Source organism: Zalophus californianus, chromosome 5 (assembly GCF_009762305.2).
Source record: "Zalophus californianus isolate mZalCal1 chromosome 5, mZalCal1.pri.v2, whole genome shotgun sequence".
NCBI classification, from domain to species: Eukaryota; Metazoa; Chordata; class Mammalia; order Carnivora; family Otariidae; genus Zalophus; species Zalophus californianus.
This window is the reverse complement of record NC_045599.1, coordinates 96,769,582-96,795,867: the sequence shown is the minus strand read 5'-3', so window position 1 is coordinate 96,795,867 and position 26,286 is coordinate 96,769,582. Positions and strand designations below refer to the sequence as shown.

At 42.1% G+C, this 26,286-nt stretch overlaps 1 protein-coding gene across 4 annotated transcripts in view; it reads left to right on the top strand.

Moving 5' to 3' along the window:
- TENM2 (teneurin transmembrane protein 2) overlaps window positions 1-26,286 on the top strand; it is a 1,539,571-nt gene that overhangs the window by 1,237,558 nt on the left and 275,727 nt on the right. For all 4 annotated transcript variants that reach the window (XM_027606095.2, XM_027606096.2, XM_027606098.2 and 1 more), the window contains one exon: window positions 7,415-7,649. In XM_027606095.2, the coding sequence (XP_027461896.1) occupies window positions 7,415-7,649 (235 nt within the window). The remainder of the gene's footprint in view (window positions 1-7,414; window positions 7,650-26,286) is intronic.

Sequence of the window (26,286 nt, the reverse complement as noted above, 5' to 3'; positions counted from 1 at the left end):
CATCTTTATAATGGAGAACAGTATCTACTTCAAAGGTTATTAGAAGCTTAAATAAGGTGAACTATTTGGAGGGCTTAACATGCAGCTGGTGCTTATTAAACAGGAACAGTTGTTCTTCGATGATCTGAGGTGTCCCCCTAAACCCTATTTTTTTATGAATGTAGGTAGAGCTGACAAAACTTTGGTTTCTAAGCCTGCAAATGATTGCTCTTTGTGACTGCAATTCCCATGCTTCTGCCATGCAGTGTTGATCCGTGTGTCATTGTGAATGCACTCAGAATGCTTTTTCTCTGAGGTCATATATTTTGTGTAAGCAAGAGAACTACAAATCATTCCTTACAAGTGAGCACAGCCCTTGCCTTCTCTGCTGTTCAGCTCAGGCTGAAGGGGGCCTTTCCATCAAGGGCAGCCCCCCCAAATCCAGGACTGTGCACTCCCGGCCCAGAGGCACTGGCCAGAGCGGTCACCCCACCCCAGGAGATAAGAAGGAGGTCGTAACTTGGCTCATTCCTTCATCCTTCCTTCTCTTTTTCTCCTCCATTCTGGAATGTGCAGCAGGGCTCACGGCTTGCTCCGGTGGTGGCCATATCCGAGAAACACTGCGGATCACTCACGGCCCTGCAAAGCCAGCAGTACCACACGGGGGTCAGCACCAAAAAAAATAAAGTCTGCTCTTTAGAGGACGAATCACTCAGTAGATGCTACGACAGGGAAGGAGGGAGCAAGCTGAATGTCCACGTGTCTGACACTTAGAGACAAGTAAATCTCTTTCCATCTCTTTTTAAACATGGGAGGAGGCTGGATCTGGACTCCCCCCAACCCTCCACCCCCAGGCTGTTGGCAAAGCACCTTCAGTCAGAGCAGGAAGGATGAGCTGGGACCTAGTGTGCCCTTGTTTCTGCCTCCAACAGACCTAATTGCTGCTTATCCCTCATGCCACTTATGGGAGCCAGGGATGCAGCACGGAGGAGGAAGTTAGAGAAGGGCCTTTTGGGAAGACACAGAGAAGAAACTGCACTGCAGTTTGGCTGTTCTGGCCTATTTCTCTGAATCCAAGCAGCATCGTGAGGTACAGAGCTGTGAGGTGGGCGATTCCCTCCAATTTCTCACAAGATTTCATTCTGCCATTTAAGCCAATGTGCACCAAAGTGAGTTAAGGCCATTTTCCTCTGTATTTGCCGGGGTCAGTATAAAGCAGGGCAGGGGTCTTGCATCTCCCTCTGTGTGAGTGCCCTCTGGGGCCCCGTGCTCTTTGGCATAGGGCAGAATGGGGGAGCAGCCCTGGGATCAAAAAGCAGCCGTGCCACTTACTAAGCTCTCTGACCTTGAAGGCTTTACTTAACCTCTCTGTGCCTCACTGGCTGGATCTGTAGAATGGGGATGATAAGAGAACCTGTCCCATAAAAGTGAGTGGTGATACGTTGAGATAATTTATGGACAGCACTTCACACAGGACCAGACACACAGAGCTTAATTCCTAGCAGTCGGTCTCTTTTTTTTTTTAAGATTTTTATTTATTTATTTGTCAGAGAGAGAGAGAGCATGCACAAGCAGGGGGAATGGGAGAGGGAGAAGCAGGCTTCCCGCCGAGCAGGGAGCCCTATGCGGGGCTCGATCCCAGGACCCCGGGATCATGACCTGAGCCGAAGGCAGCACTTAATTGACTGAACCACCCAGGCATCCCAGCTCCTAGCACTCTTGTCGGTATTATTTCATGGTCCTTAACGTCAATTGTTTTGTTTATGGAAATGAATACTTCTGAATCCCACATTCCATTTCCACAAGCTCTGAGAGAGATGCTCTTGAGACTGCCCGTAGTAATGTCTGTGCCATGTCACTTAGTCAGAGGTCCTTCTGCAGACAGCATTTGCAGCTTGAGGGGGTCTGAGGTTGGTGATGGTGCCTTTCTATGTGGATTTGATATCATCCTCCAAAAACTCCCACTCAAAAGAGCTAGGAAACCTCGAGTTCCTGAAAAGGTATTCATCATTTTCCCCAGAGCCATAGTTGCTATTACTGTTATTACTGTTATCAGTATTATTTATTATAACACATGATATATAATAATAACATTTATTAATACTTAATATGTGCCAAGAATAGTGGTAGGCTCTTTAAAGATGTATTCTTGTTTGATGTTCCTAACAACCATATGAGAAAAATAAAATGACTCTACCCATTTTACAGATGAAGAAACAGACTCGGGAAAAAAAAAAAAAAACTATTTTTCAGGGGGTCACACCGTTAGTAAGTGGCCGTGGCCATGTAGGGGTTCAAAGCCAACGAGCCTGGTCATCAGCAATAGACTCCTCCTTCTAACTAGAGGCTTTTATTCTTGAAAGTCTTCACCTCTGATTCCCTCAGCCTCTCTTGTGAGGTCAGATCTAAACAGCGTGTCCTGGTGCCAGTTTTCACCACCCAGAGACTCCAAAATGTCTGCCCATACCCACTTCACTTCTAGTATCTTCAAACTGCTGTCAAGATGTAACTTGCTCCAAAGACATGGTTCAGCAGAAGGAGGCAGAGTTTGTGGTTAATTCATCATCTCAGGGTCCGAAGGGTTAAAATTTTTAAGACCAGCAGTTGGCATGCCATCTCCAAGAATGAGTGAATTATTAGCCGTTAGGCAGGCCTCTACTTATATTTTTTGTCTTTCATACATTTTATCATTTTTAATCACTAGGAAGAAATAGTGTGGACTACAGAGCAAGACAAAGCTATGTTAGTCTGCCCCTGCCCTCCTACTCTCCGCACACCCACCCTTTCTTGGCAAGGGTAGACCTAGCCTAAATGCCTCACCCACCTGTTTATTCAGGAAGAGTGTAACAACAATAGCCAATTATTGAGAATTTACTTCCTGAGCTCCAAAGAAAATCCTTCCTTTATTGACAATGTGAGCATTGGTTGTTTCCACATGCTGTTTGAGCTGTGCTAGTCTAGTCCCCACAGGAGCTGATACTCCAGGATTTTGCAGTCCCCGGGTCTAACTTTGTTGGAGCTGATATCGTTACCCAACAAAGATGCACTACTTTATTTTTCTTATGACTCCACTGTCAAGCAATTGGCATTTAGGAAGGACAGAATATGGGAATGGCATCCCTGTCAGGACCAAAATTTCTGGCAAGAGCAAATCTCAAGCATAATCTTTTGGGGCAAACAGGACAAATCAAGCACTTGCTCAAGCACTTAGTTTTTAAACAGACCTTCTCTCTAAATTCACTTATCCTTGCTAGGAGTCCTACCTGTCCTGCCCCTAGTGGGGCCAGTGTGCTATTCCCCCTTCCTCAGACGAAAAGCCACAGGGTACCTAAAAATAAATTCTGGGTTCTCAACTTCAGATAAATCAGGTACAAGATAATAGGTTAACACTGTGATTGTAATGGCAGTTGCCTTTTGCCTGCTAATAGCATACTTATTAAGTTGATAGTGTGTAAGCATTTATGTTACATAGTTATTCGTGGCTCAATTGCATTATTATGTGATTTCATATTTATGCAATAGAAGAGCCATTAATATGCACATTAATTAAAGCCAATAAATGTGTGGAACTCTGAGTGGACGTGAAGGTTCCTTCATCAAGCTAAGCTGTTAATCATTTCTGTTTCAGCATCTATTGAAGACATGAGTTGCCTTTCAGAAGGGCTTTTTCATGTAATTTGGCTTCATGAAAAGCAGTAAGGCATGTTGCTAGCCATTGTTTGCATTTTTTGAAGTGGAAAACCATCACATCCAGCAAGCTCATTGGATGACTACAATGAAACCCGATAAACACAAAAAGTGCTTGAGATCATTAGTCGTAACAGGGGTGTTGTTATATTAGAGATACATTACCCACCCAGAATACTAAGGTACCACGGAGGAAACCAGAGGTCAAAAACATAAATGCCTACCAGCGGTAGCATAAATGCATACATCCGGCCAGATTAAAATAACAGGGATTGTTAGGGTTGATGGCAAACCAGAAAACCACCCAAAGGCGTTCAGCTATATCCAATTGTTGCCATGAGGGTATAGACTCAGTTGTTCTGTTGTTCTGTTTTTGTTCTCAAGAGAAGTCAGTGATCTGGAACACTCTATAAAATCTGGACTCTGAATTTTCGGTCAAATCCAGTTTGGGGGCTGCCAGTTTGTGAGTTCTGCCCTAGATGGTGGAAGTCTGGATTTACGTCCTGTACTCAAATCTGGGCTCCTTGAGAGCCGTAGTTATGTCTTATTCATGCTTTTATTCCTGAAAGAAGCGAGCAATGTTCCACGCACATCGTTGGGGAACTTGCCAGCCTCGGGTGGCGTGCTTAGCACTCCCCGTTCCTCTTCCCACCATCTTCCACGTTGATACATGGGTACTTAGTGCTGTTGTCACCAGTGGTGGATGAGTCCTCAGAGGATTACACAAATGGAGTTGTAGGCCCAGGTTCATATGACTCAAAAGGGGCAGACCCAGTCCTTGAACCCAGTTCTTTAGATTTGTATCTCCTAACCCCTGGCTGAGTACCCCCCCAGATGCTGCCCTGTCTCTCTATACACACCCCAGTGGTAGCTTTACCACTCTGTATTCAGATTGTCTTTTCTAGTTCTTACACCTAGTTGAAACATATGATCGTTAGAAGGATAGATAAATGAGCAAATATCATCCACGTCACAGTGGAAATGAGCAACAGTAGTGAGGAAAATATCTTCTAATACTGAGGATGCTGGATAGTTGTTGTTGTTGCTATCAATAATGTGATTTATTTGCAGTGAAATAACATGCTTTTTATAGGAGGGCAGGGTGAGCAGAGAATTACGTCTTCTTTCATCTCCTTCATGAAGCTCCAGGCCTTCTCTTTAGCAGCTTGACATCTCTTCTAGCTAGCTGAAAAGCTCACCGTCCACTTTATTTGGACTACACCACATAGCACCTGGGTCTGTGGTTCCATTTCCCCCTTAGCACCACCCCTGGATATCATCAACAAAAGGGAAACCACAGGCATTCCACCCACACAGAACACAGATGGGCAAGGAAGGGCCACACAAGTTGGAGTAGGCAAAGAAACCTTAGCTTGGGATGAATAGACAGGAAGCAGGAGGGTCCTGGTATCTCATTTAGTGAATTAAATACCTCCCATGGCCTCTTTGTACTTTGGGAGAGTGTGTGGTCTGGAGTGCTGGAGGCGGGGGCCAGGGGCTGAGGGAGATGGAAAGTGAGGGCTTGGGGCTGAGGAGGGTGGGTTTTCACTTGTACATTTATTCATCTCAGCTTCCTGAGGCAAGTCTCAAGATTACCTAACTAATGGAGAATAATAACACCACTTGGATGGGAGCTGAGAGAAGGGAAAGGAAGGCATGTGAATTCATTAACCCTGTGTGAGGGGCTTGGCTAGCATCTCAGAAGGACCATGATTACATCATTTCACCCCCTTTTCTCACTTCTTCCTACTAATACGAGACAGACAAATGCTAAATAACTGTATAATAATACATTACTAGACAGACAACAATGCCAGGAAATGTAATAGCCTGCTTCAGCTATGAAACTCCCTCAAAGATATATTTAAAATGTCACTGGTGCATAATGTAAAATATGAATTGCAGGTTCATTTGGAGGACGCGATTTAAAATCTGTACAACTGTACAGTGGCATTTCCCACTGGGATTTAGCTTTAGTTGTCTTTCTCTGAAGACCAAAAAAAAAAAAAAAAAAAAAAATCCCCCCAAGTAATTTCAGCCCAGGGACACAAACTTCAAGGAACCACTTTTCTCTGTTATTTTTCCTTCTTGTTTTCCTTGGTCATGATGCTCTTCAAACCTAGTATCTTCTTGACATGTTATCTTTCTTTTGGAATATTTCTGCAGGTTTCCCAGAAGCCACGGAATGTAGATTACACCTTTTGGAGATGTAGCCCGACCACATAAGGAGACAAGTAGTTGAAATTTGTGTCAAATTGCTTGTTTAAATGATGTGAGCCAACTTCTTAAAGCCAGGACAGCAGGGGCTGAGGATTTTAAAAGTTGGCAGAGGCCAAAATGACAAGGCTTGGCAGTCACCTGGTGAGCTGCCAACCTCGACTGGAGGCTTCAAAAAAGGACACAAATTAAAAGTCATGTTTCAGCAGCCATTAAAACCAAATTATAGGCTTACATTGCATAGTGAACTACTTTCATTTTCATTATGCTTAAAATATTTCATTTTGTAGATTGAGAACGGGTTGCTAGGAAAACCCTATGTGGAGTTGTCATCTGTGGTCATATTTACAAGGGGATACCTGCAGAGGTATAGTTCTCCTTTGTGCATTTTTCCTGCAAGGAGAAAGGATTTCAAGAGAAGAAAACAGGATGCAATTTGGAGTAAGGGTCATGGTTTGAAAACATTAGTCCTGATGTCTGAGCAGGCTCACAGGTATTTTCTTAATATATATACTCTTAAGTCTTATTTAAATATATATATGCATATATACATATGCACAAAACACATACACCTTTTTTTAAAATTAATTGGCAACATCTTCAAAACACAAGAAATTTTATCTAAAAGTTCAGATCTTCAGCTTTCCTTAAAAAACTAGAAGATCTGGCTTTCTCGGCCCCTCAGCCCCACATGGCCACAGGGGCTCAGATCCGAGGGAGGGCTGCTTCCTGCCCTTTCCAGATCACTTCAGTCCACAACTAGCCCACTTCACTTTCCTGCCTGGCCCCCACAGGTATTTATATATGCTACCCTCTAACTTAGAGTGTACCATATTCTTGTTACCTTTAGAAGGAGGAAATATTTGGGGCACCTGGGTGGCTCTGTCAGTTGAGCGTCTGACTCTTGATTTCGGCTCATGTCATGATCTCAGAGTCATGAGATCGGGCCCCATGTCAGGCTCACACTTAATGCAGAGTTTGCTTGTCCCTCTCCCTCCCTCTCTGCCCCTTTTCTCTCTCTCTCTCAAATAAATAAAATCTTAAGAAATAAAGAAATAAGGAAGGAAGGAAGGAGGGAAGGAAGAAAGGGGAGAGAGAGAGAGAGAGAGGAAGGAAGGAGGGAAGGGGAGGGAGAGAGAGAGGAAGGAAGGAAGGAAGGAAAAATATTTGTAAAGAATGTATGCAGTGTACTGGCTTACCAGGAAACGGTATAGGGACTTGTAACGACAACGACCAGCCCTGACTGTCATGTGATTTCCACTTTAAGATTAGTATGTTCCAGTCTGGTTTTACTAACCTAGTTTCTCCTTCCTTCAAGGCCTACAGAAAAAGGCAAATAAAACCATGTTATTTATGAGTGACCAACCCTGAAATTCGACATCTGCAGTCTTATCTGTGTGTCTAGTCTGTGATTTTCAGCTATTAACCCACATAGAGGCGTGGGTTCTAGGCTCTGCTCCGCAGGTTTGCAGAGCCTTGGCGGCTAGATTCTGCAGCCTCTGATGGCCGTTTCTCCTTCCTCTCTTTCCAGGTCCTCCAAACCACCACAGCCAGTCGACTCTGAGGCCCCCTCTGCCTCCTCCTCACAACCACACTCTGTCCCATCACCACTCGTCTGCCAACTCCCTCAACAGGAACTCGCTGACCAACCGGCGGAGCCAGATCCACGCCCCGGCTCCCGCGCCCAATGACCTGGCCACCACGCCAGAGTCCGTTCAGCTTCAGGACAGCTGGGTGCTCAACAGCAACGTGCCACTGGAGACCCGGTAAGTGCTCATCACCTGTCACGCCCGTTGCCCTACCAGAGCCACCCACACGGAGCCACCGGGTGGCTCAGGGTTCCTGTCGGTGAGACAGTCTTGGTGTAAATAACAGGCCAAGTTTACCACCTCTTTGTTGTTCCCCTGGTAATTTGACCCTGGATGGTAGGTTGATAGGTATTTCTTTGTTCACATGTGTCTCCTTTTAATGCTTGTTTACTCTCTTAGACAGCTCTTGTGTACCCAACTAATAGAATTAGCATAACATATTTTTACTCAAAGACTCATGGGAAACATGCTTATAAGGGTATATTGACTGAAAGCTGCTGATAAATTATGCATTTGGCCTTTCCTGAAGTAATAAATGAAGACTCATTTGAAATTAAGTGTTTGGGGAGACCTTGAGAAACAATCCCTGATTCCAGACTGACAGAAGTATAATTTTAATTTATATTTCATTCAACATACTGTCTCGCTTTAATCCCTCCTGTACACATAACAGCTAGATGCCTGAGGGGCAAACAAGAATGTACAAAAACAAACAAGAAAGAGGGGCAGGACTTAGGTTGGAGTGAAGAGTTTCAAAGTGATCTCCGGGTCTGGCCTTGTGTTGTTCTGCCTTTGCTTCTGTCCCTTTCTTACCTCTGCGTCTGGTCCTCCGAGACCATGCTCACCTTCATGCCCTGCAGGAAGGGCCGTGGGTCGCAGGGCTGCAGGCTGGGGCAGAATGACCGCGAAGGCTGTGGGGGAGCCGCTGGATGGGAAACGGCCTTGTGCTCCAACCCCAGACCCTTTCATGCTTTGGGTGCTCCAATTATTATTGTTTCCTTGTCCAAAATAACCATGAAGGGAAAACAGAGAAAGGGGATAATTCACTTTGACCCCTCAAAAAAAGTTCTCACTGAAGTTTTTAAACTTTAGTAAGTTAGGTTTGAAGAAAGACGAAAGGAATCTGTCATCTTTCTGGTAATGGCCAGAGAATTTTCTGCACGCCCCTGGAAGCAACTACGCAAGCCATAGCATTTATGTTGTTTCTTACTATCATTTTTTTTTTATAAGATCTTGAATAACCTGTGCACCGTTGTCACTGTGGTCATTCTAAACTTTAATAAAATTTGTTCTCTGATGATTCTAGGTTATTTTTAACCATGCCTATAGTCTTAATCTCTGAGGCTTAAAATAGGTAAAGTCAGTAAAACCTATATGCATATATTATATATAATAGATATATTGAAACATCTGCACTGATATAGTAACCTGTTAATAAACAACTTTGCTGGGAAGTTTCCAGGCTGAAAGCAGACTGGTCCATAAGGCTGGATTTGGGATATTTCATAGTTGATGGTGATCTTTAAGGCCTGTATAAAACTTTCTCTTTTTCCTCCTTCTGCCCATAGAGTGTGCTGGGCGTTAGCTTCTTTTTACACTAACAGACTATGGTTTGAAAAAGAGTTTCTGGCCATCAAGGCTACATAGAGTGGACGAGATGGAAGAAGGAAAAGGGTGAGGAGAAAGGGAAAGAGAAATGTAGTAGCTCTTGTAGAAAAAGGAAGAGGGGAAGGATGGAGGAAGAGAACTGTTAATCATCAGTTTTTACCATGCACTTTGTGTGTGCCTGGAATTCATTCTTTACATGCATTATCTCGTGAGCCTGAAAGCAATACAGTGAGGTAGGAAGGAGCCGTTATTTCTACCATTTTAAAGATGGACAATCTAGATGTCGAGGGGCAAAGTAACTTGAAAGAGGTCTAGTGCTTCAGGGGACATTTTGAGCCACACTGGATGGAACTCTAGTGGTTTCCACATACAAAATAAGGTGGCAAGATGTCTGATGAGTGAGTTACTACAAAACTACAATTATTGCCCTAATTGTTATTTTTACAGGGCAAACTCCATCAGAGTGTTTGCTCCTCACAAAGATTCTCCCCTTGGTGGTTAGAATGCATATGCTGCATGAACTGTCCCCTCTCTCCCAGCTTCTGAGGAAAATAACTGGCTTTCCAGGAGATTTACTTTATAAAACCATCTGTAGTCAAGTGTCATCTTGACAAGAATATGGTAGAGAGGACCAACAAAGCCAAGCCTGTCACCTTCCTGCTTTTCTGAAGTAAGCTTTCCTAGAATTTGTATCTGATCTGTAGAGTCCTTCTGCAGACCATTTGGATATTTGTCATTTCTCCAAGGAGCAGGGCTTCTCAGTGGTGCTTTTGGAGAAGGCAAGTTAAATACAAGGCTTGAAGAGTAGATAGGATTGCCAAAATGTTGAAGTCAGTCAGAAGGAAAAAACAAGCAAGGGCAACATCTGGATGTTCTTTGATCAGTGCATTCAAGGGCCAAAAATTAGAGAATGTAAGGCCCTTGGGATTGCGTTATCACCAGAAGACAAACATAGGGTGCGCAAGTCAGCAGATATTTGAAACTCCATTCATGGAATTCATGAATACGTATAACTTGGATGTGCATCTGGTCTCATGTATGAAAACCTCAGCAGTGCATCTGGTCTCATGTATGAAAACCTCAGCAGTGCATCTGGTCTCATGTATGAAAACCTCAGCAGTGCATCTGGTCTCATGTATGAAAACCCCAGCAGTGCATCTGGTCTCATGTATGAAAACCTCAGCAGTAATTAATAGAATTGCTGGGCTTTGTGTTTCTTTTAAAAATATTATTCATTCAGTCTCTTATTAGCAAATATTTACTGAGTCCCTCGTGTATACCAAGTGCTATGTTAGGTGCCAAGAAGATAAGGAGTAACACATAAATCTTGCCCTTAAAGCTCACACAACCTAAAGGAAGAGACAGGTACATAAACAAAAGGATAGTGCAATGTATACAGTAAGGGAAGTGTAAGGTGACTGCACAGTGGATGAAGTGATTAACTCTCCCAGGATGAGCAGGAAACATTTCACAGCTGAGGGTCTGTTTGAGCTGGATTTTAGAAGGATAGGAATTTGCCTAATAGATAAGTAGAAAGACGTCAAAGATTATGGCATATTGTTTGTTCCTATAATCTATTTTTTAATATAGTCTTGGAAACTGTAGAACTGAACAAATTCACTTATTCAAATGCTGAAACATTTTGAGTTTCATCGGATCCTTTTCTTACCCACAAGAAAAGTATAGGTCTGAAGCTCTTCTTTTAGGGGCATGTTGCCATACTGGGATTCCCATTCTTATTTTTTTGGGGGGAAGCCATTTTTTTATTAATTTAATTTTATTATGTTAGTCACCATACATTGCATCATTAGATTTTGATGTAGTGTTCCATAATTCATTGTCTGCGTATAATACCCAGTGCTCCATGCGATACATGCTCTCCTTAATACCCATCACCAGGCTAACCCATCGGGCTAACCCATCCCCTCCCCGCCTCCCCTCTAGAACCTTCAGTTTGTTTCTCAGAGTCCATAGTTTCTCATGGTTCGTCTCACCCTCCAATTTCCCCCCCTTCATTTTTCCCTTCCTACTATCTTCTTCTTTTTTTTTTTTTTAACATATAATGTATTATTTGTTTCAGAGGTACAGGTCTGTGATTCATCAGTCTTACACAATTCACAGCGCTCACCATAGCACACACCCTCCCCAATGTCCATCACCCAGCCACCCCATCCCTCCCACCCCCGACCACTCCAGCAACCCTCAGTTTGTTTCCTGAGATTAAGAGAATTCCTCATATCAGTGAGATCATATGATACTTCTCTTTCTCTGACTGACTTATTTTACTTAGCATAATATCCTCTAGTTCCATCCATGTTGTTGCAAATGGCAAGATTTCGGGTTTTTCTGATGGCTGCATAATATTCCACTGTGTGTGTGTGTGTGTGTGTGTGTGTGTGTGTGTGTGTGTGTATACATATACCACATCTTCTTTATCCATTCATCTGTTGGTGGACATCTAGGCTCTTTCCACAGTTTGGCTATTGTGGACATTGCTGCTATAAAAATTGGGGTGCACATACCCCTTCGGATCACTACATTCATATGTTTGGGGTAAATATGCAGGAGTGCAATTGCTGGGTCATAGGGTAGCTCTATTTTCAACTTTTTGAGGAACCTCCACACTGTTTTCCAGAGTGGCTGCACCAGCTTGCATTCCTACCAACAGTGTAGGAGGGTTCCCCTTTCTCCACATCCTCACCAACATCTGTCATTTCCTGACTTGTTAATTTTAGCCATTCTGACTGGTGTGAGGTGGTATCTCATTGAGGTTTTGATTTGGATTTCCCTGATGCCGAGTGATGTTGAGCATTTTTTCATGTGTCTGTTGGCCATTTGGATGTCTTCTTTGGAAAAATGTCTTCTGCCCATTTCTTGATTTGATTATTTGTTCTTTGGGTGTTGTGTCTGATAAGTTCTTTATGGATTTTGGTTACTAGCCCTTTATCTGATATGTCACTTGCAAATATCTTCTCCCATTCTGTCGGTTGTCTTTTGGTTTTTATACCAAATAAGGAATGATTAACTACATCCAGGAGAGAGAACCATTGAAGGCAGGTCATGTGGAGGCTGATTATGATCTATTCATCAATTTTGAAAATGCAGTGGAAATTTACAAACAGCCTCACCACCTCTACTCTCCCTAATACAGACTTCTGGGTGTGATGGAAGAATTTCATAACTCTGGAAGGTGATGAGCAGGCATTCTACCACCCCCAGAGACTCTAAACCAAGTCCAGCGTGTTTCTTTAGACCAGTGAGGAACAAACCTTTGCCTCTCTGCATTGCTTTTTGATGTTCCCATCAGTCTTAATGAGGCATATTACATCTTCTCTGGACTGTGCTTTTTTTCCATTTTTTTTTCCTGTGGCAAGTAGAATTAAAGGTGCTGATGAAGGAGGCATAGCCCAAAAATAGGACGGTATGAATTTGGAATTTAACAAGACAGAAAAAACCTACAAAGAAAGTTCTGTACCACTGTTAATCATGTAAAAGACCAATGCATATAAATTTCTACTACCAAAACCAGTCCATTCATGTATAAACCATAACATAATCCAAGGAAAAATAAACTCAGGGCAGAGGAACTAATTGCAAGCAGTTTGTACTATCTTTCTCCAACATGGTGTGTCACAAAATCACTCCATCACCATGTTTTTCTCAGCCTACTTAGGTCTCAGAACAAAATTTATGGGCAATTCATGGTTGATACCACCTCTCTACTCCTTCGTCTCCTGAGAGCCACAAATTCAGGGATCTTCCTGGCCAGCAGCCATTCTTGGGGAGTTTCTGAAGTCAGCTTCTCTTGACTAAAACAATACAAAGTAGTTCGATGACTAACTTTCCTTCGTCTTTGTGTTTTGCTGAAGCAAGCTTCTCTCTCTGAGTCTCCTAGCAGGTCACTAAAGAGAATTCCCAAGCAGGACCAAACCTCCCTCTGATTTTACTTTTTCCCTGAAATACCAGAAGCTCTAATTTTTTTTTCAGTAATGCCTTTTCTGTCTTTATAAATTTTGACACAAGGGGAACAGAAAATAAATACATAAAAATCTCCATCAGATCCTCAGTTCCAGAAACCTTCATTGTAACCATCAAGATCCTCACACTACAAACAGGTTTGCAAGTTGATTTGTAAGATGGTCATCTATTGTTCATTCAAGAAATATCTGTGAAAACCTATCACGTGCCAGGCACTGAGGAGTCCTCAGTGAAGAAGAAGAAGAGCAAAATCCTTGCCCTTGGGGTAATTCCAGGCTGGATGTAGACAGATGTGAACAAATGATTAGACACGTGCCCACCCCCACCCCCACCCCAATGACAAATGTAATATGTGCCGTGTGAGGTATAGAGAAGTCAGATGTGTGAGAAATTGACATTTAGGCTGAGCCCTGAGGATGATAAGTGTTAATTAGACCTAAAGAATGTTCTAGATGGCAAGAACAATGACCCGCTGGGGAGAGAAACACTAGGATGCCAAGAAAGGAAAGCAAGCTAGAAGGGCAGGTGAGGGCAGCATGCTGCAGAGCACTGGGCTGGGTGAAACGTCTCGGACTCTGGCCCAAGAATAATGAAAAGTCACTGAAGCATTTTAAATGGGAGAATAAAACAATAAAATAATATTGTTTTGTTTTGAATTCTGGTAGCTGCCATAGGGCGAATAGGCTGGGAGTAAGTTGGAAAGTCCAGCAAGTCTAGAGGTCCAGCTTCGAGAGTGTTGTAATGGTCAAGATGGAAGGTGCTCTGGTTTCCACTGGGGTCGTGGCAGCTGTAGCCCTCATATTTGACTTTCTCCTACCCATCTGGCAAGAAGATGAAGATTAATAGATGTCAGGTGTATTTTGAAGGTACAGTCAGTAGGAATGAATACTGTGTGGCTCAGTCAGTTGAGAGTACAATGACCAATTTTTTGACTTAGGCTGGATAGTGATGCCACTTCCTGAAGAAGGAATCAGTTTTGTGGCAGAAAACAGAAGTGCCATTTCAGACGCGTCAAATCTGTGGTGCAGTGAGACTTAAGTGTAGCTATTTGGATTCTAAATATTTTGATTCCAAAATAATAGATGTAACATGGAAATTTATCCATTTACAAATAACAGCATATTTAGTGTGTTCAAAGCTCTCAGCAATTGATTTTTTTCTCTTTTTAAAAATAACTCGCCAGAAATTTTGTTCAATTTAGCCGTTAACTCTACATGATCATATAAGCCTGTAAATCACAATTTTTCTTTATCAAATACTTTTTGCTTGGCACTTAATTTTTGCATACAAGATCCCATTTAACCCCTTAACTTTTCTGTTGGGTATATGTTACTATCCCCATCTTAAATAAAGGGAACCTGAGGGCTCGGGAAAATTAAGTCACCTACAGATCTGTAAATGAGTAAGGGACAGAGCTGGAATTTGAACTGGGTCTGACTCCACATGCCATGTTCTTAACCACCACATGATAGCGCCTTTGGAACTAGAAAAACAAAACTATGCTTATTCTGATGGCAAACAACAGATTAATTTGCCAGGCCATGGAAATGGTGAAGTCAATACATGATAAGTGACATAAGGCAAGAAATGATCTATGGGATGGATTCCAGCCTGTTACTGGATATAGACTTAGTCATTGACAAAATCATCAGCCAGGCAAGAGGTAAGGGACTCTTCTCTGCAGCTCTTTGAGATTGGTGGCAACCAGTGTGGTCAGTCTGAGGCCTCGCTGCTCCATGGCCCGGGCAGCAGAGGGTCCGTGTGAACTGATGACAGATACTCTGCCTCTTAGAAAATGCGAGAGCAAATTGACAATGCAGAAATAAAAGCCCTGCTACTTCTTCAGCTCCGTGATTTGTAGAATTGTTCTCTCCCAAACAGAGCTTTGCCACTAATAGGAGAAAGCCAAACAGCCAGCCGTACCGTGGCTGACCATTTGGTCACACTTAGAGTACCATGATTATTCCTTTCAGCAGGAAGTCGTGTAAGAGCTCTGTTAAAGAAAGGAGCACCTTGGGCTTGATGAGCAGCATCTGAAAAATCTAATTTTGGTATCAGAATTTCAGAAAACACACTTTTTGTCTTCATGAGGAAGTAATCTTTGCCTAATCTAGATGCTTTATTGGTAGTGCGTATTTGGGAATCAAGACACAAGACCTTTAGTAAATAAGGTTTTCACAGAGAAGCAACAAGATTATTGAAACATCCTCACCATACTGAGCCCGAAGACTATTCCAAACTTGTTCTCAGATTGATTTTTCTACCTAAGGATTAATTTTCTGACAGAATCACTAACAAGCTCGATCTTGAGAATATTAAACCAAGGTAACCCGTTCGGGTTTGTGTGTGTGTGTGTGTGTGTGTGTGTGTGTGTGTGTGTGTGTGTGTTTTCTTTTTTTTAATGTTTTCAAGTGACGTTTAAAACTAGAATTCATTCTGGGTGAACCAATTGCATTCAAGCACTTTTCAAATCAATAGGCAGCTTGATTTCTCCATATTGCAAAACATTATGCCCCCTCTAAATTCTCATCAGAGGCAACATGGAAATTAATGAGACCTTTAGGTTAGCCTTTCAAGCTCAGCCTTATTTTATAGCTTCACCTTGCCTTTTTGACACAGGGATCCCGCCTGGCCACAAGCAGCATTTCACGTTGCAGTGCACTTTAATTTTATAGTTTTCGTAGTCTTCCTTGGAAACTGGCAGCTTATTAATCTCAATAACTGAGCTGCTCAATAGGCAAGCTCTCCAATGAGAAACGAGGCTGTGTCTTTTATTTTTTTCTTGGCAGATGGAGACAACGGGTTGGTTGTTGGATGGAGGCAAGAGGTGGAGTGGGGTGGGGGAGGAGAGAGGAAGCCAGTTAGAAGAGGCACCTCTGTACCCCACATCACTTTCTGACAATTGGCAGGAAAATAAAGAGAACCTAGTCTGATCTACTGCTCTGCAATTTACAGCTTGTGGTGTTAAACACACTCAAACCCATTAATAAGAAAATAAATAAAGTGCTGTGGCACGTGTGCAAATTACAAGGTGCATTAAGAAAGAAACAAGCATTCCATCTTATTTAAGACCACTCCAAGCCTGCTCTTGGCGTGGTTTGCAAATTGGGAAGCGTCCTTGAAGGTGCAGGTATCCAAGGAGAGGCTGTCTTTTTCGAATTCAGCTCCCACTGTAAAACTAAAGCCTTATTAAGTTTATTAAAGCTTTGGATACTTGACCTTCTTACTTGTAAGTTAACCACAGCTAAGGTATTAACTAAGTAAGAGAACTTGCAACCTGGACGATGGGGACCCAAATCCCGATTGAGGCCACCTCGTGGTTATGCCTTGTAAGCGCAAGACTCTGCCCCAAGTCTGTGTAAATTGTCTTGGGTTAAGTTCACAGTTGAAAAAAGCCAAATATTTCCATCTCTGTCTGTGTTCTTTCACCGATTCAGCTAATATCAGCTGTCACTCCCTTGGGGCATTTCCTGAAGCCTTCCCAGAGGATATTTTATCTGGCTCAGACAAGGAGAGACTTGATGAAGCGCAAGTCTTTTTCTAATTCTGGCTCCCCAGTGATCCTTTTCACAGAGGCCAGATAAGGCATTCTCGGCTCTCCCAGGCAGGGGCAGTAGGCTCTGCAACTTTTCTGCAGCTTCCTTTGATTTATTAGTCTCAGCCTCGCCTGCCTTTATAAGGTGGAGTTTTGTGTCCCCAGAATTGCAGTTCTGTACAAGGCTCTCAGCCAGATTGCTCCCCTGGGGCTGCATCCTCCAGATCATAGGAGAGGTTTAAGAAACTTTTTCTCAGACAGCTTTCTTCCCTCCAAAACCCACCAAACGATTTCAGGCTATTTCATGAGTCATGTTTGCAAATAATCATTTTTAGAGGTCATGACAATGCTAACCACAAAGGCTCACCCTCAAAATTGTGTATTTTTAAATCCCTTAGAGAATCGCTTCTCACCCAGAATGATTGAGCAATCAGCAAATGCCCCCAATTTCTGTCATCATTGTTTTAGTTGTTCCTGCCTTATCTTTTGAAAGAGAATGAATAACACTTCTTTTTTTATTTGTGAGATTGTATTGAAATTAAAGCTTCAGTTGGCTACAAACATCCATTAAGTCCATTTCTCCACAATTAGTCCTCCTGTAAAGACATTGCACACCAATGATACCATGATTAAAAGCTCATTTTTTAAAGTTCTTTGAATAAATGGATTTAAAATTCTGCACTTAGAAGAAGGTGAAAGATGTTGCTCTTCTTGCGTTGGTATGTGCTTAGATAAGAATTTTAAATGGAAAACTTAATCTTAGTGACTTTTTAATCTCTTATCAGCCCAGACTTTCTCTACTAGGGAACATGGGTAAGAAGGCATAAGGTGATATTGGGACCTATTTAAGCATTTGATGGGGCCTGGGGAAATCTACCCCACCCTGGCTTCAGTAAAATGAGAATAAATATGCAAGCCCTCTGGGAGTGGGACAGTGCTTTGTACCCCTGGCTTTTGTGGGTGTTTTGTCCTCAGCTTCGGGCTGTTCTCTCTTGGTATATTAGTGTCCTCCAGGAGTATACTGAAGGCAGGGGACTGCAAAGATCATCTTCTCCGGCTTCTAGACTTCAGAATCCATGTGAGGAGAAATTGTGGCCCTATTAGATATCTTTTCACTTCCTGGAAACAACTGAACGTTCTCTTTGGTTTTGTTTTTTAGACATCATCATCCCTTAAATAACTGCTTTGTGCCAAGTATCGTAATAGGTTCTTTATGTTATCTGAGTGGAAGCCCGTGGGATAGATATTATTGTCCTTTTTTGGCATGTCGGGAAGAGGGAACTTGGGAAGATGAAGGGCCTGGGGCAAAATTAAGATTCTGGAAGAACTGGATTCATGGAAATAAACTCAGGCACTAGGAATCTGTCCCTCAGCTTTGCTTTTCTCTCTTTCCCACCCTCGTTCTTAAGCAGCCATTCTTTTGTGAGACTTTTGTGGGAACTTCAGGCTATGTTCTCATAGCTTAGAAACCTAACAGAGAAAGGATATCTTCTTTCTGATATTTCAACAACACCCCCTTCATTAAATTTCATTGAACTCAATGAGGGTCACATACCCACAATGGCCCCAATCCCAAAGGTCTGGAGAACAGACCATGTTGATTGGCTAGACCTGGGTCACGCACCCATATAGAGCCGCATAGCAGGAAGAACAACATGGTCATAACCGAGCACCATGATTTAGGAGACCATAAAATGGAGGTCTGGCAGGCAAAAAAAAATCAAGTTCAATGCTGGTTTTGCCCTAGCCCGGCTGCCTTCTCACATTGCCCAATGATAGTGATTTTCTCCTCTGGGCGCACACAGTTCTGGCCAGGATGGGGGAATGGGAGAATTTTAGGGCATCAGGTTATCTCACTTGCCTGGGCACAGAGGGGGTTTACAGCTGATTCTAATATGAAGTAGAAAGAATAAGTTCCACTGACTAATTTCCATCCCCTTCTGATTCATTGCCCTCTCTGGTTCACTTCTCAAACATCCCACGACTTTACCTTTGAGTTCACTGTGGCCACTTAATGCATTTTAACTTTTATTAGTCTCCTGATGTCTCTTTGAAGCTATCATCTTCTTTCCTGCAAAACTGCTTGGATTCCACATTTTCTAATTAAAACATGCTCATTTATTGTCTTACTAACCAGTGCTCTTTACGAGGGCTCATGATGAGAAAGTTAACTCAGAACAACTCGATGCATTTCCCATCTCCTGAAAATGACTTGGGATGCAATTTTACTTTTATAAAGCTGAATTACTTTGGACAATTTTTGGTTTTGCTTTTTTAATAAAACCATGAAAGGAAAACATTTAACTCCATGCTTCAAGCTCCTGTTCTCAGCAATGCATTTTATCCTCTTCATGGTGAAAATCGTAGGTGGGACATTTTGCAGGGGTCAGTCAGCTCCATAATGGACCACAGTGTAGGTAACAACTGAATAGTTCTACATTTAATTAGACAAAAAGTTTTGTCCTAAAATGCAACGTGTCCTAATGTCAATAATTATGCCCATCACTATTTACACTCCTATGATTTAATCTGGCATTACTAGAAGTACTCAAACTCAGTGTCGTAGGGGAAAAGGTAGCACACATACATTTAAACCCACCTAGAATTTCATAATAATGATGTGGCTGGGAGACAAGTTGCCAGGACATAGTCAGCGTGTGTCTAGATATACTTTGTTTTCTGAGTCTTCACCATTGTTGGCCTCATCTAGAAATGGGGAAGCAGTGAGCAACCTCCACATGTCCTGTCTCTAATATGCATCTTCAAGTTCATGGTACCATTCAGTTTGGGAAAGAGGAATTGTAGAATTTGCTACAGAGCTAAAGCCAAAGGCTGTTTCAGGCAAAGAGGGAGAGTCAGAGTCAGAGAGGAAGAGACCGAGAAGGAAGGATCTGGTGATGAGAATACAGAAATAAGAACACGCCATCTTCTAGGAAGTGGGTCTCTTGATCCTGACCACTATCCCAGAAGGCAGACCAGGAGAAGGGATCAAGGTAAACATGATTGAGATTGGCTTGATTGTTTAAGAGAATTGGGAATCATTTGGCAGCACAGAGGCAGAACTTTCAAGCCAGAATCCATTACCTAGTATAGATTACCTAGTATAGTCCAATATCTATTTTATAGATGAGGGGAGTGAGACCCAGATGACTGGTCAAGGCCTCGCACTCTGAATGTCTAAGTGGTGCTATACAGCAGGCCTCTGGTTCGAGCATACCTCACCGGACTTCGCTGTTCCCAGCATGATTAGGGGATTTTGTTGCCTCTTCATCCTGCACAGAATCTTTTCTCCATTTTCTTCCACGAAGGAATTGTCAAGAATTTAAGACAAAGATCAGAGCCCATAATGCAATAGATTTGGTCTTTCCACTCCTATATTACAAAATGTATACATTCTCTTGGTAAAAATATTCATCAGCTAGGAAGATTGAAAATGGAAAATAATGTTCCCTGCCCTTCTCCTTCTATTTTCAAGGAAATCTCTTTTGAAGGTTTATTATTTTAGGCTACCCAAAATGTTTATGGATGTCTGAGCATATTTTTTTAAGTTTTAATATAAATGGGACCGTATTATACATACCATTTGGCAACTTCCTTTTTTAACTTCATGAAATATGATGGAAATCACTTCAGGTAATTTCATGTGGACCTACCTCATTCTTGTTTTAAAGTCTGTGTAATATTCCAGAATGTCATAATTTATTTAACCAATCTCTTCTTTAGGGACACTTAGATCACTTTCACATTTTTTGCTATTACAAACAAAACTGTAATGAAGAGTCTTGTGTATATACCTTCCTTTGCATACTTACATGATTATGTTTAAGAATCAAATTCCTGGAAGTGAAATTTCTAGATCAAAGGGTATGTATAATGTTAAATTTTGATAGATTGTGCCAAATTATGTTCATCTCAATTCAAATGCTACAGTCTCTCTTTATTCCTCCTTTAATGGGCTGAATTTTCTTTTATGGGCTTAAAATAAGAGCCCTGAAGTTTACAGTACTGGATTTTTTAAACACAGAATTGAAAGAACTTTCTTTTTCAAGGAACAATGTACCAAATAATACTAGAATACTCTAGGAACTCAACTCCCCTTCTGAGGTGCCAGGTGCAGTATGAGGAAGACGTATAGATGTGGGGAAAATCTGACTCACTCACTTCCCGTGGTTCTAGCTGTAGGGCCCTTCTCTTTATTCCCAAATTGTGCCGCAACGTGGCCTACGTGAGTCAAGATACCTAACCTTTGCTGCCTTTTGTTTTCTCATTTATAATTTGGCAGTGTTTAAATTTGCCTCTTCTCCCAGTCTATCCTGCCTCTACCCACCTAACGGGGATATTATAGGAATATCTAAGACGACTTAGTCAAGTTTCTGAGTCCCCAAGAGAAATGCCTAGTACAGCAGTATTATTGTTCTAACTATTATGGGAGAGTGTTTATGATCAAGGGCTTGAAAATCCAGCAAAGGAAGGCAGCCCCTTTTGTCAAATAAATATGTGAGGGTTCTGTCAATAAGAGGCCCTCAGGCCAAACTTATATCATTTCTTTATCTGCAACTCCGATTTTATGCTAAATAAGGATTTTTGTATTTCCCACCTCCTGTTGATAATCCCATTACCAGCTATGTTCATAGGACTTCGGCTTAATGCAGCCAACAGTTATGGTGGTTCTATTAGGGGCTGACCACCATGCCAGGTGCTGAGAGTAAAGGTGAAAAAGACGTGGCCCTTGTCCCCCAACATTTACAGTCTTGTGGGAGAAAGACAGCTAAGGAGATAATTTATAGTAATATAAAACACTATTATATGGCCATATGGGTGGAACACAGGGTGGTGGGGGACACCCCATCTACCCAGTCACGGAAACCTGGCTGGCAAGAATGGTGTCTGATTCCCTTTCTGATGGAAAAGTATCCCCCATCCAAAGGGCACTCCAAGAAGAGGTAAAAGAAGAAGGCCAGAAAAGCAAGAGTGTGCAAGCATTCTGATCAGCTGGACTGGAACTCGGGAGACAATGCTAGAAAGGTCTTGTGGCCTGTGTCAGGGCCACCTTCTGGGCCCAGTGAAGCACCTTACGGTCTGTTCTGTGTGGGACGGGGAACCTGCAAAGGTATGTTATGGTCACATCTACAGCAAGAAGTAGGAAAAGCCTCAGCTGACATACCAGAAAGACAAGAAATAAAAGTTCACAGCAGTTAACCGAAGGATCTCATGTTGAAGAAAGGAAAGGAGAAGGGAAGGAGGGGAGAGGGGGCTGGACCAGAAGGAACGATCTATCCTCCAAGGAGGCCCTTTATGGGATTCATTGATAGGTCTCTCCAGAACAATAAAAGCCAGCATTTACTGAGGGTCTTCTCAGTGGCAAGAATGTGCTGAGCCTGTTTAATGCACTTAGTATCCCTATGCAACATTTTCAGTTGTTTTCACCCGAGGAAACCAAGATTCAACAAATCATTTCCCCAAGTCTGCCCAGGTTACCGGGCTCTGAACCCCACTTGCTGCGAATAGTTCACCAGTTCACCACTGCCCTGTTCAGTCTCCTAGAACAAGCAGGTGCGATGCCAGCCTAACACCGACCTTGACCCTCCTCTTCCTTCTTGGTCTCTGCCCTCTCCAACCACTGCTCTTTCCCCGCCTCTCACTGCCCTCACAGAAATGTGGACCATGCTTTGCTTTTCATGTAACCACTTAACCTCTTATCAATGCAAAACCTAAGAGCCGGAAAGGACCCCAGTTCAAGTCCAAGCCTCTGAGATGTCTGCAAAGACAGCCTCCCCTGACGAGACTCTCCTTTAGTTTTGTTTAATTCTGCCGCTTGCAAAGAAAATGCCTGGAGGCGGGCACCTGGCTGTTAGTCTACATGCCACCTCCCTGTCAGGCAGCTTTCAATTTACTGTGCCTCGGCATGTCCAACCGTGTCTTCGTCAAGACTTCCAAGATGGCAGTGACAAGCTTTTCGGGTACTTAAGGCAAACAAGCATGACAGTTTTCCCTGACACTTGCATTTTTAAAAAGCCTTGCCTGGGGCCCTAGGAAATCCAGCATTTAGGAAACTGGGGAGCCTTTCAAGGAAGCCAAGCTTTCAGAACCTGCTTCCCTGGGACTTGTTTTGTGACAGGAACACTGCAGGACCTGCTTGAGAGTATATTAAGCACCATGGCAATATTTACGTGTTGATGCTAAATGATGGTTGCCTTTTTTGATGGCATTTTTTGACAACTGAAATGTATGGATCTGTTCAGTGCATTGTCAGTGGCTATGTGGCTGGCCTACAAACACACTTAAATGGCACACTTCTGCAAAGCATTAATTTCTAAGTGTCCAACAGATATATGTAAGCAGGCAGACATGTCACAGGGGTTGCAATAAAGCTTAATTAATATCCCTGAAGAGCTCTTATATCGTTTCAAGAAGAGTACTAAATAAGAAGAAAACATTGTACCTATAGATATTATGCATAGAAAGAAATGTGGGTGAATACAGGGATAGGTCTTTGTATACTTGCTCGTGTCTCAAAGGGTCTGATGTAAATTCAAATGGGAAAAGAAATTGTATTAAAGGTAACTATCTTTTATTTGAGTGTTAAAAAAAATAAATAAAAGCCACGGAATCCCACACTTAAATGTTAGAAATCTCTACACAGTATTGATGTGGAAGCAACTCTCTAATACACAAAAATTAGTAGTAGTTTTCTTTCTTTGTCTCTTGTTTTCCTTCTCCTCTGCTGGTCCCCACATCTCAGATTGCTTGGGTGGTGCAGTGGGTTGAGCATCCAACTCTTGATTTCAGCTCGGGTCATAATCTCAGGGTCTTAAGATCGAGCCTCACATCAGGCTTATGCACTGGGCATGGAGCCTGCTTAAGATTCTCTCTCCCTCTCAAGAATTATTCTTAGCTATGCAAGAATTCCAATAAATCAGTTTTTTCTTTCTAAGCCTTGAAGAAATCCCATGAAATACTTTATTTGTCCCTTTTCATTCTTATGTCATAATACAGCTTCCTTCTTCCCCCTTCTGTCTTCCTCCCTGCCTTCCTTCCCTCCCACCTTCCTTCCTCTTTCCACCAAGGGACTAGGTCTTAAGAACCTACAAAAATCTACGAAATAATAATTATTGGTGCTTTTGTTGGTTTGCTTTTAATTTCTTTCTGGGCCTTAGTGTACTCATTTAAAAATAGAAGGAAATGAATTAGAATTTTATTTCTCAAAGGTGTACCCCATGGAATACTGGTTTTATGCCTGGGAAAGTCGGTGGGTATAAAACTAACGTGACCAAAAAAGCAGAATGATAAATGTTACATGTAGAGTACTGGGATAGTTAAGATATTAAAGGTTTGTGCAGATCCTGTAGTAATCCCTTAAATTTTCTTGACTACAGCATTTCACAGATATCGTGAAATGCTTTCTTTACCTAAAGCTAGTAATATACGAATATACTCGGTCATCCAAAGAAGATACCTCAAGATCTTATGTTTTAGACTCTCTTTGATCTCATGACAGAAGAAGGAAACCTAGGATTTCTTGAAACCCTTGCTAGAGAAGGACTCTTTGAATTTGCCCTCTGAGCTAAAACATAATTTCTCTCTAAGCACCAAAACTTTAGAAATTCATCCATGCTCAGATTCATTCATCAAGTTCTGCAGTATTTGGGCCTGGTGAGTAAGTTCTGTTTAGGGCCGACAAGAATTTGACCTTGCTGAGGAGTTGAAGGTTGATCATTTTCTACATTTAGAAAGCAGCTAAAGGTTCCCCTAAAAGTTTAACATAGAATTACCCTATGGCCCAGCAATTCTCCTATATAAACCCCCCAAAATTGAAATCAAGTGCTCAAATATTTTTACACAAATGTGCAAAGCAGCACTATTCACAATAACCAAAAGATCAAAACAACCCAAATGCCCCTCAGTGTATGAACAGATAAACAAACTGTAGTGTATATATATTTGTACGTATAACACATACACACACACACACACACACACACACACACACACACATGCACACACATGCACACACACAGGAATAGTATTCAGCCTTAAAAAGGAATGAAATGCCTAATGGTTACCAGGAGCTAGGAGTAGAACAGAGATATGAGAATTACTGACTAATGGGTACAGGGTTTTCTTTTGGGGTGCTGAAATTATTTTGCAACCAAATACAGGTGGTGGTCGTACAGTATTGTAAATACATTGAATGCCATTTAAAATGGTTAATTTTATGTTATGTGAATCTCACCTCAATAGGAAAAAGTTTTCATTAATTAAGTAATTAATTAACTAAAGGAAAACAACTAGAGGATCAATGTATCCCCCTTGGTGTGAAAAGTCTACTCAAAGGAGAGGCAATAAGATAGTTAGGTTGGAGAATCCATCTCTTTCTCCGATCTTTTCCAGGAAAAATGCTAAGAAAAAATGTGTTTCCAAAACATGCTTTGGAATGGTTAACTTTGAAGGCACTACACAAAACACCAGTACATGTGATTTGGTTAATACTGATAGATGGATCCAAGGGTGCAGTGTGTTACCATCTGGAATTGTCAACATGATCCCCATTCAACATCATGGTAAATGCAACTCATCAGAGTTTCCTGAAGTTGTTGAAACACCAAAGATAAGGAAACAAAGAAAGGTGTATCAGATAGGACCACTTTGTTACGGAGGGGGAGGGGGAGAGAGGGTGGAGAAAGATAAATGGATTCTTTGGGTGGAGGAGGGTATACATGAGATTTTTCAGAGATGAAAACTATTCTTCTCATATTCTTTTAAAAGTGATTTGGAAGAGAAAACGCACCATGAAATCTTTATGTTTGCAGAGATATCAAACCTATGAAGATAAACTGCTCTGTAGGTGGGCAGAGAAGTGACAGATAAGGAGCAAGTACATTTACCAAAAAAATCCTTCCAGGCTTATAGGAAGATTATCTCTGAGCTCCTGGTTACAAACCAGAAAGTGGCCCTGAGATTAGTGTTACCTAATGCCTGAACATACATGTCCTTTGGGTTGCTGAGGACAGAGAGGAGGGGAGGGCTGCAAAATGCAAGGCATCGTTAAGTAGAATCCTAGAAATTAATCAAAAGCGCATTAGCACTATTTTCGAAAACTATTTTGAGTTCTCAATGGAAATATTCCATGTGATTATAGCTAACAGGCCTCAAGAATGACAGAAAAGTTAAGGAGAATTCCAACTTAAAAGATCAAGAAAATGGGAAGGCTCTCATTAAAATGTGCCAGAGCCTCCTCAGAATAGAAAGATGCAGGTTTCTCAAAGGATTTAAAATAACCATGTGTAGGCATAATGAGAGAACATGGTCTTGTTTACCAAAATCTTGAAACCCAGAGTGACAGGGCATCCCTTGAGGAGGACACCTCAGGATAAATAAATAGATGTGTTGGATCTGAGAACAGATAGAAAAGTTTTCAAAATCTAGATCAGTTCATTCTTTTATTCACTTATTACTAAAAATGGATCGAGCACCATACATGTGCCGGGCACACTTCCAGGGGCTGGGGCTACAGTGGTAAGGAAGACTAAATTGGGCTCTCAAGGAAAGTGTGTGCCACTGGGGGAAGCAGATGGTAAGCAAGGAGAGAGCTACTCGAAGGGTAAGTGTGGAGCAGATGAGAAGCCAGGATCTTTATACCAATGCCATCACTCCACCTCCCACAACAACCAGTCGCTGGAGGTGGGCAGTCCC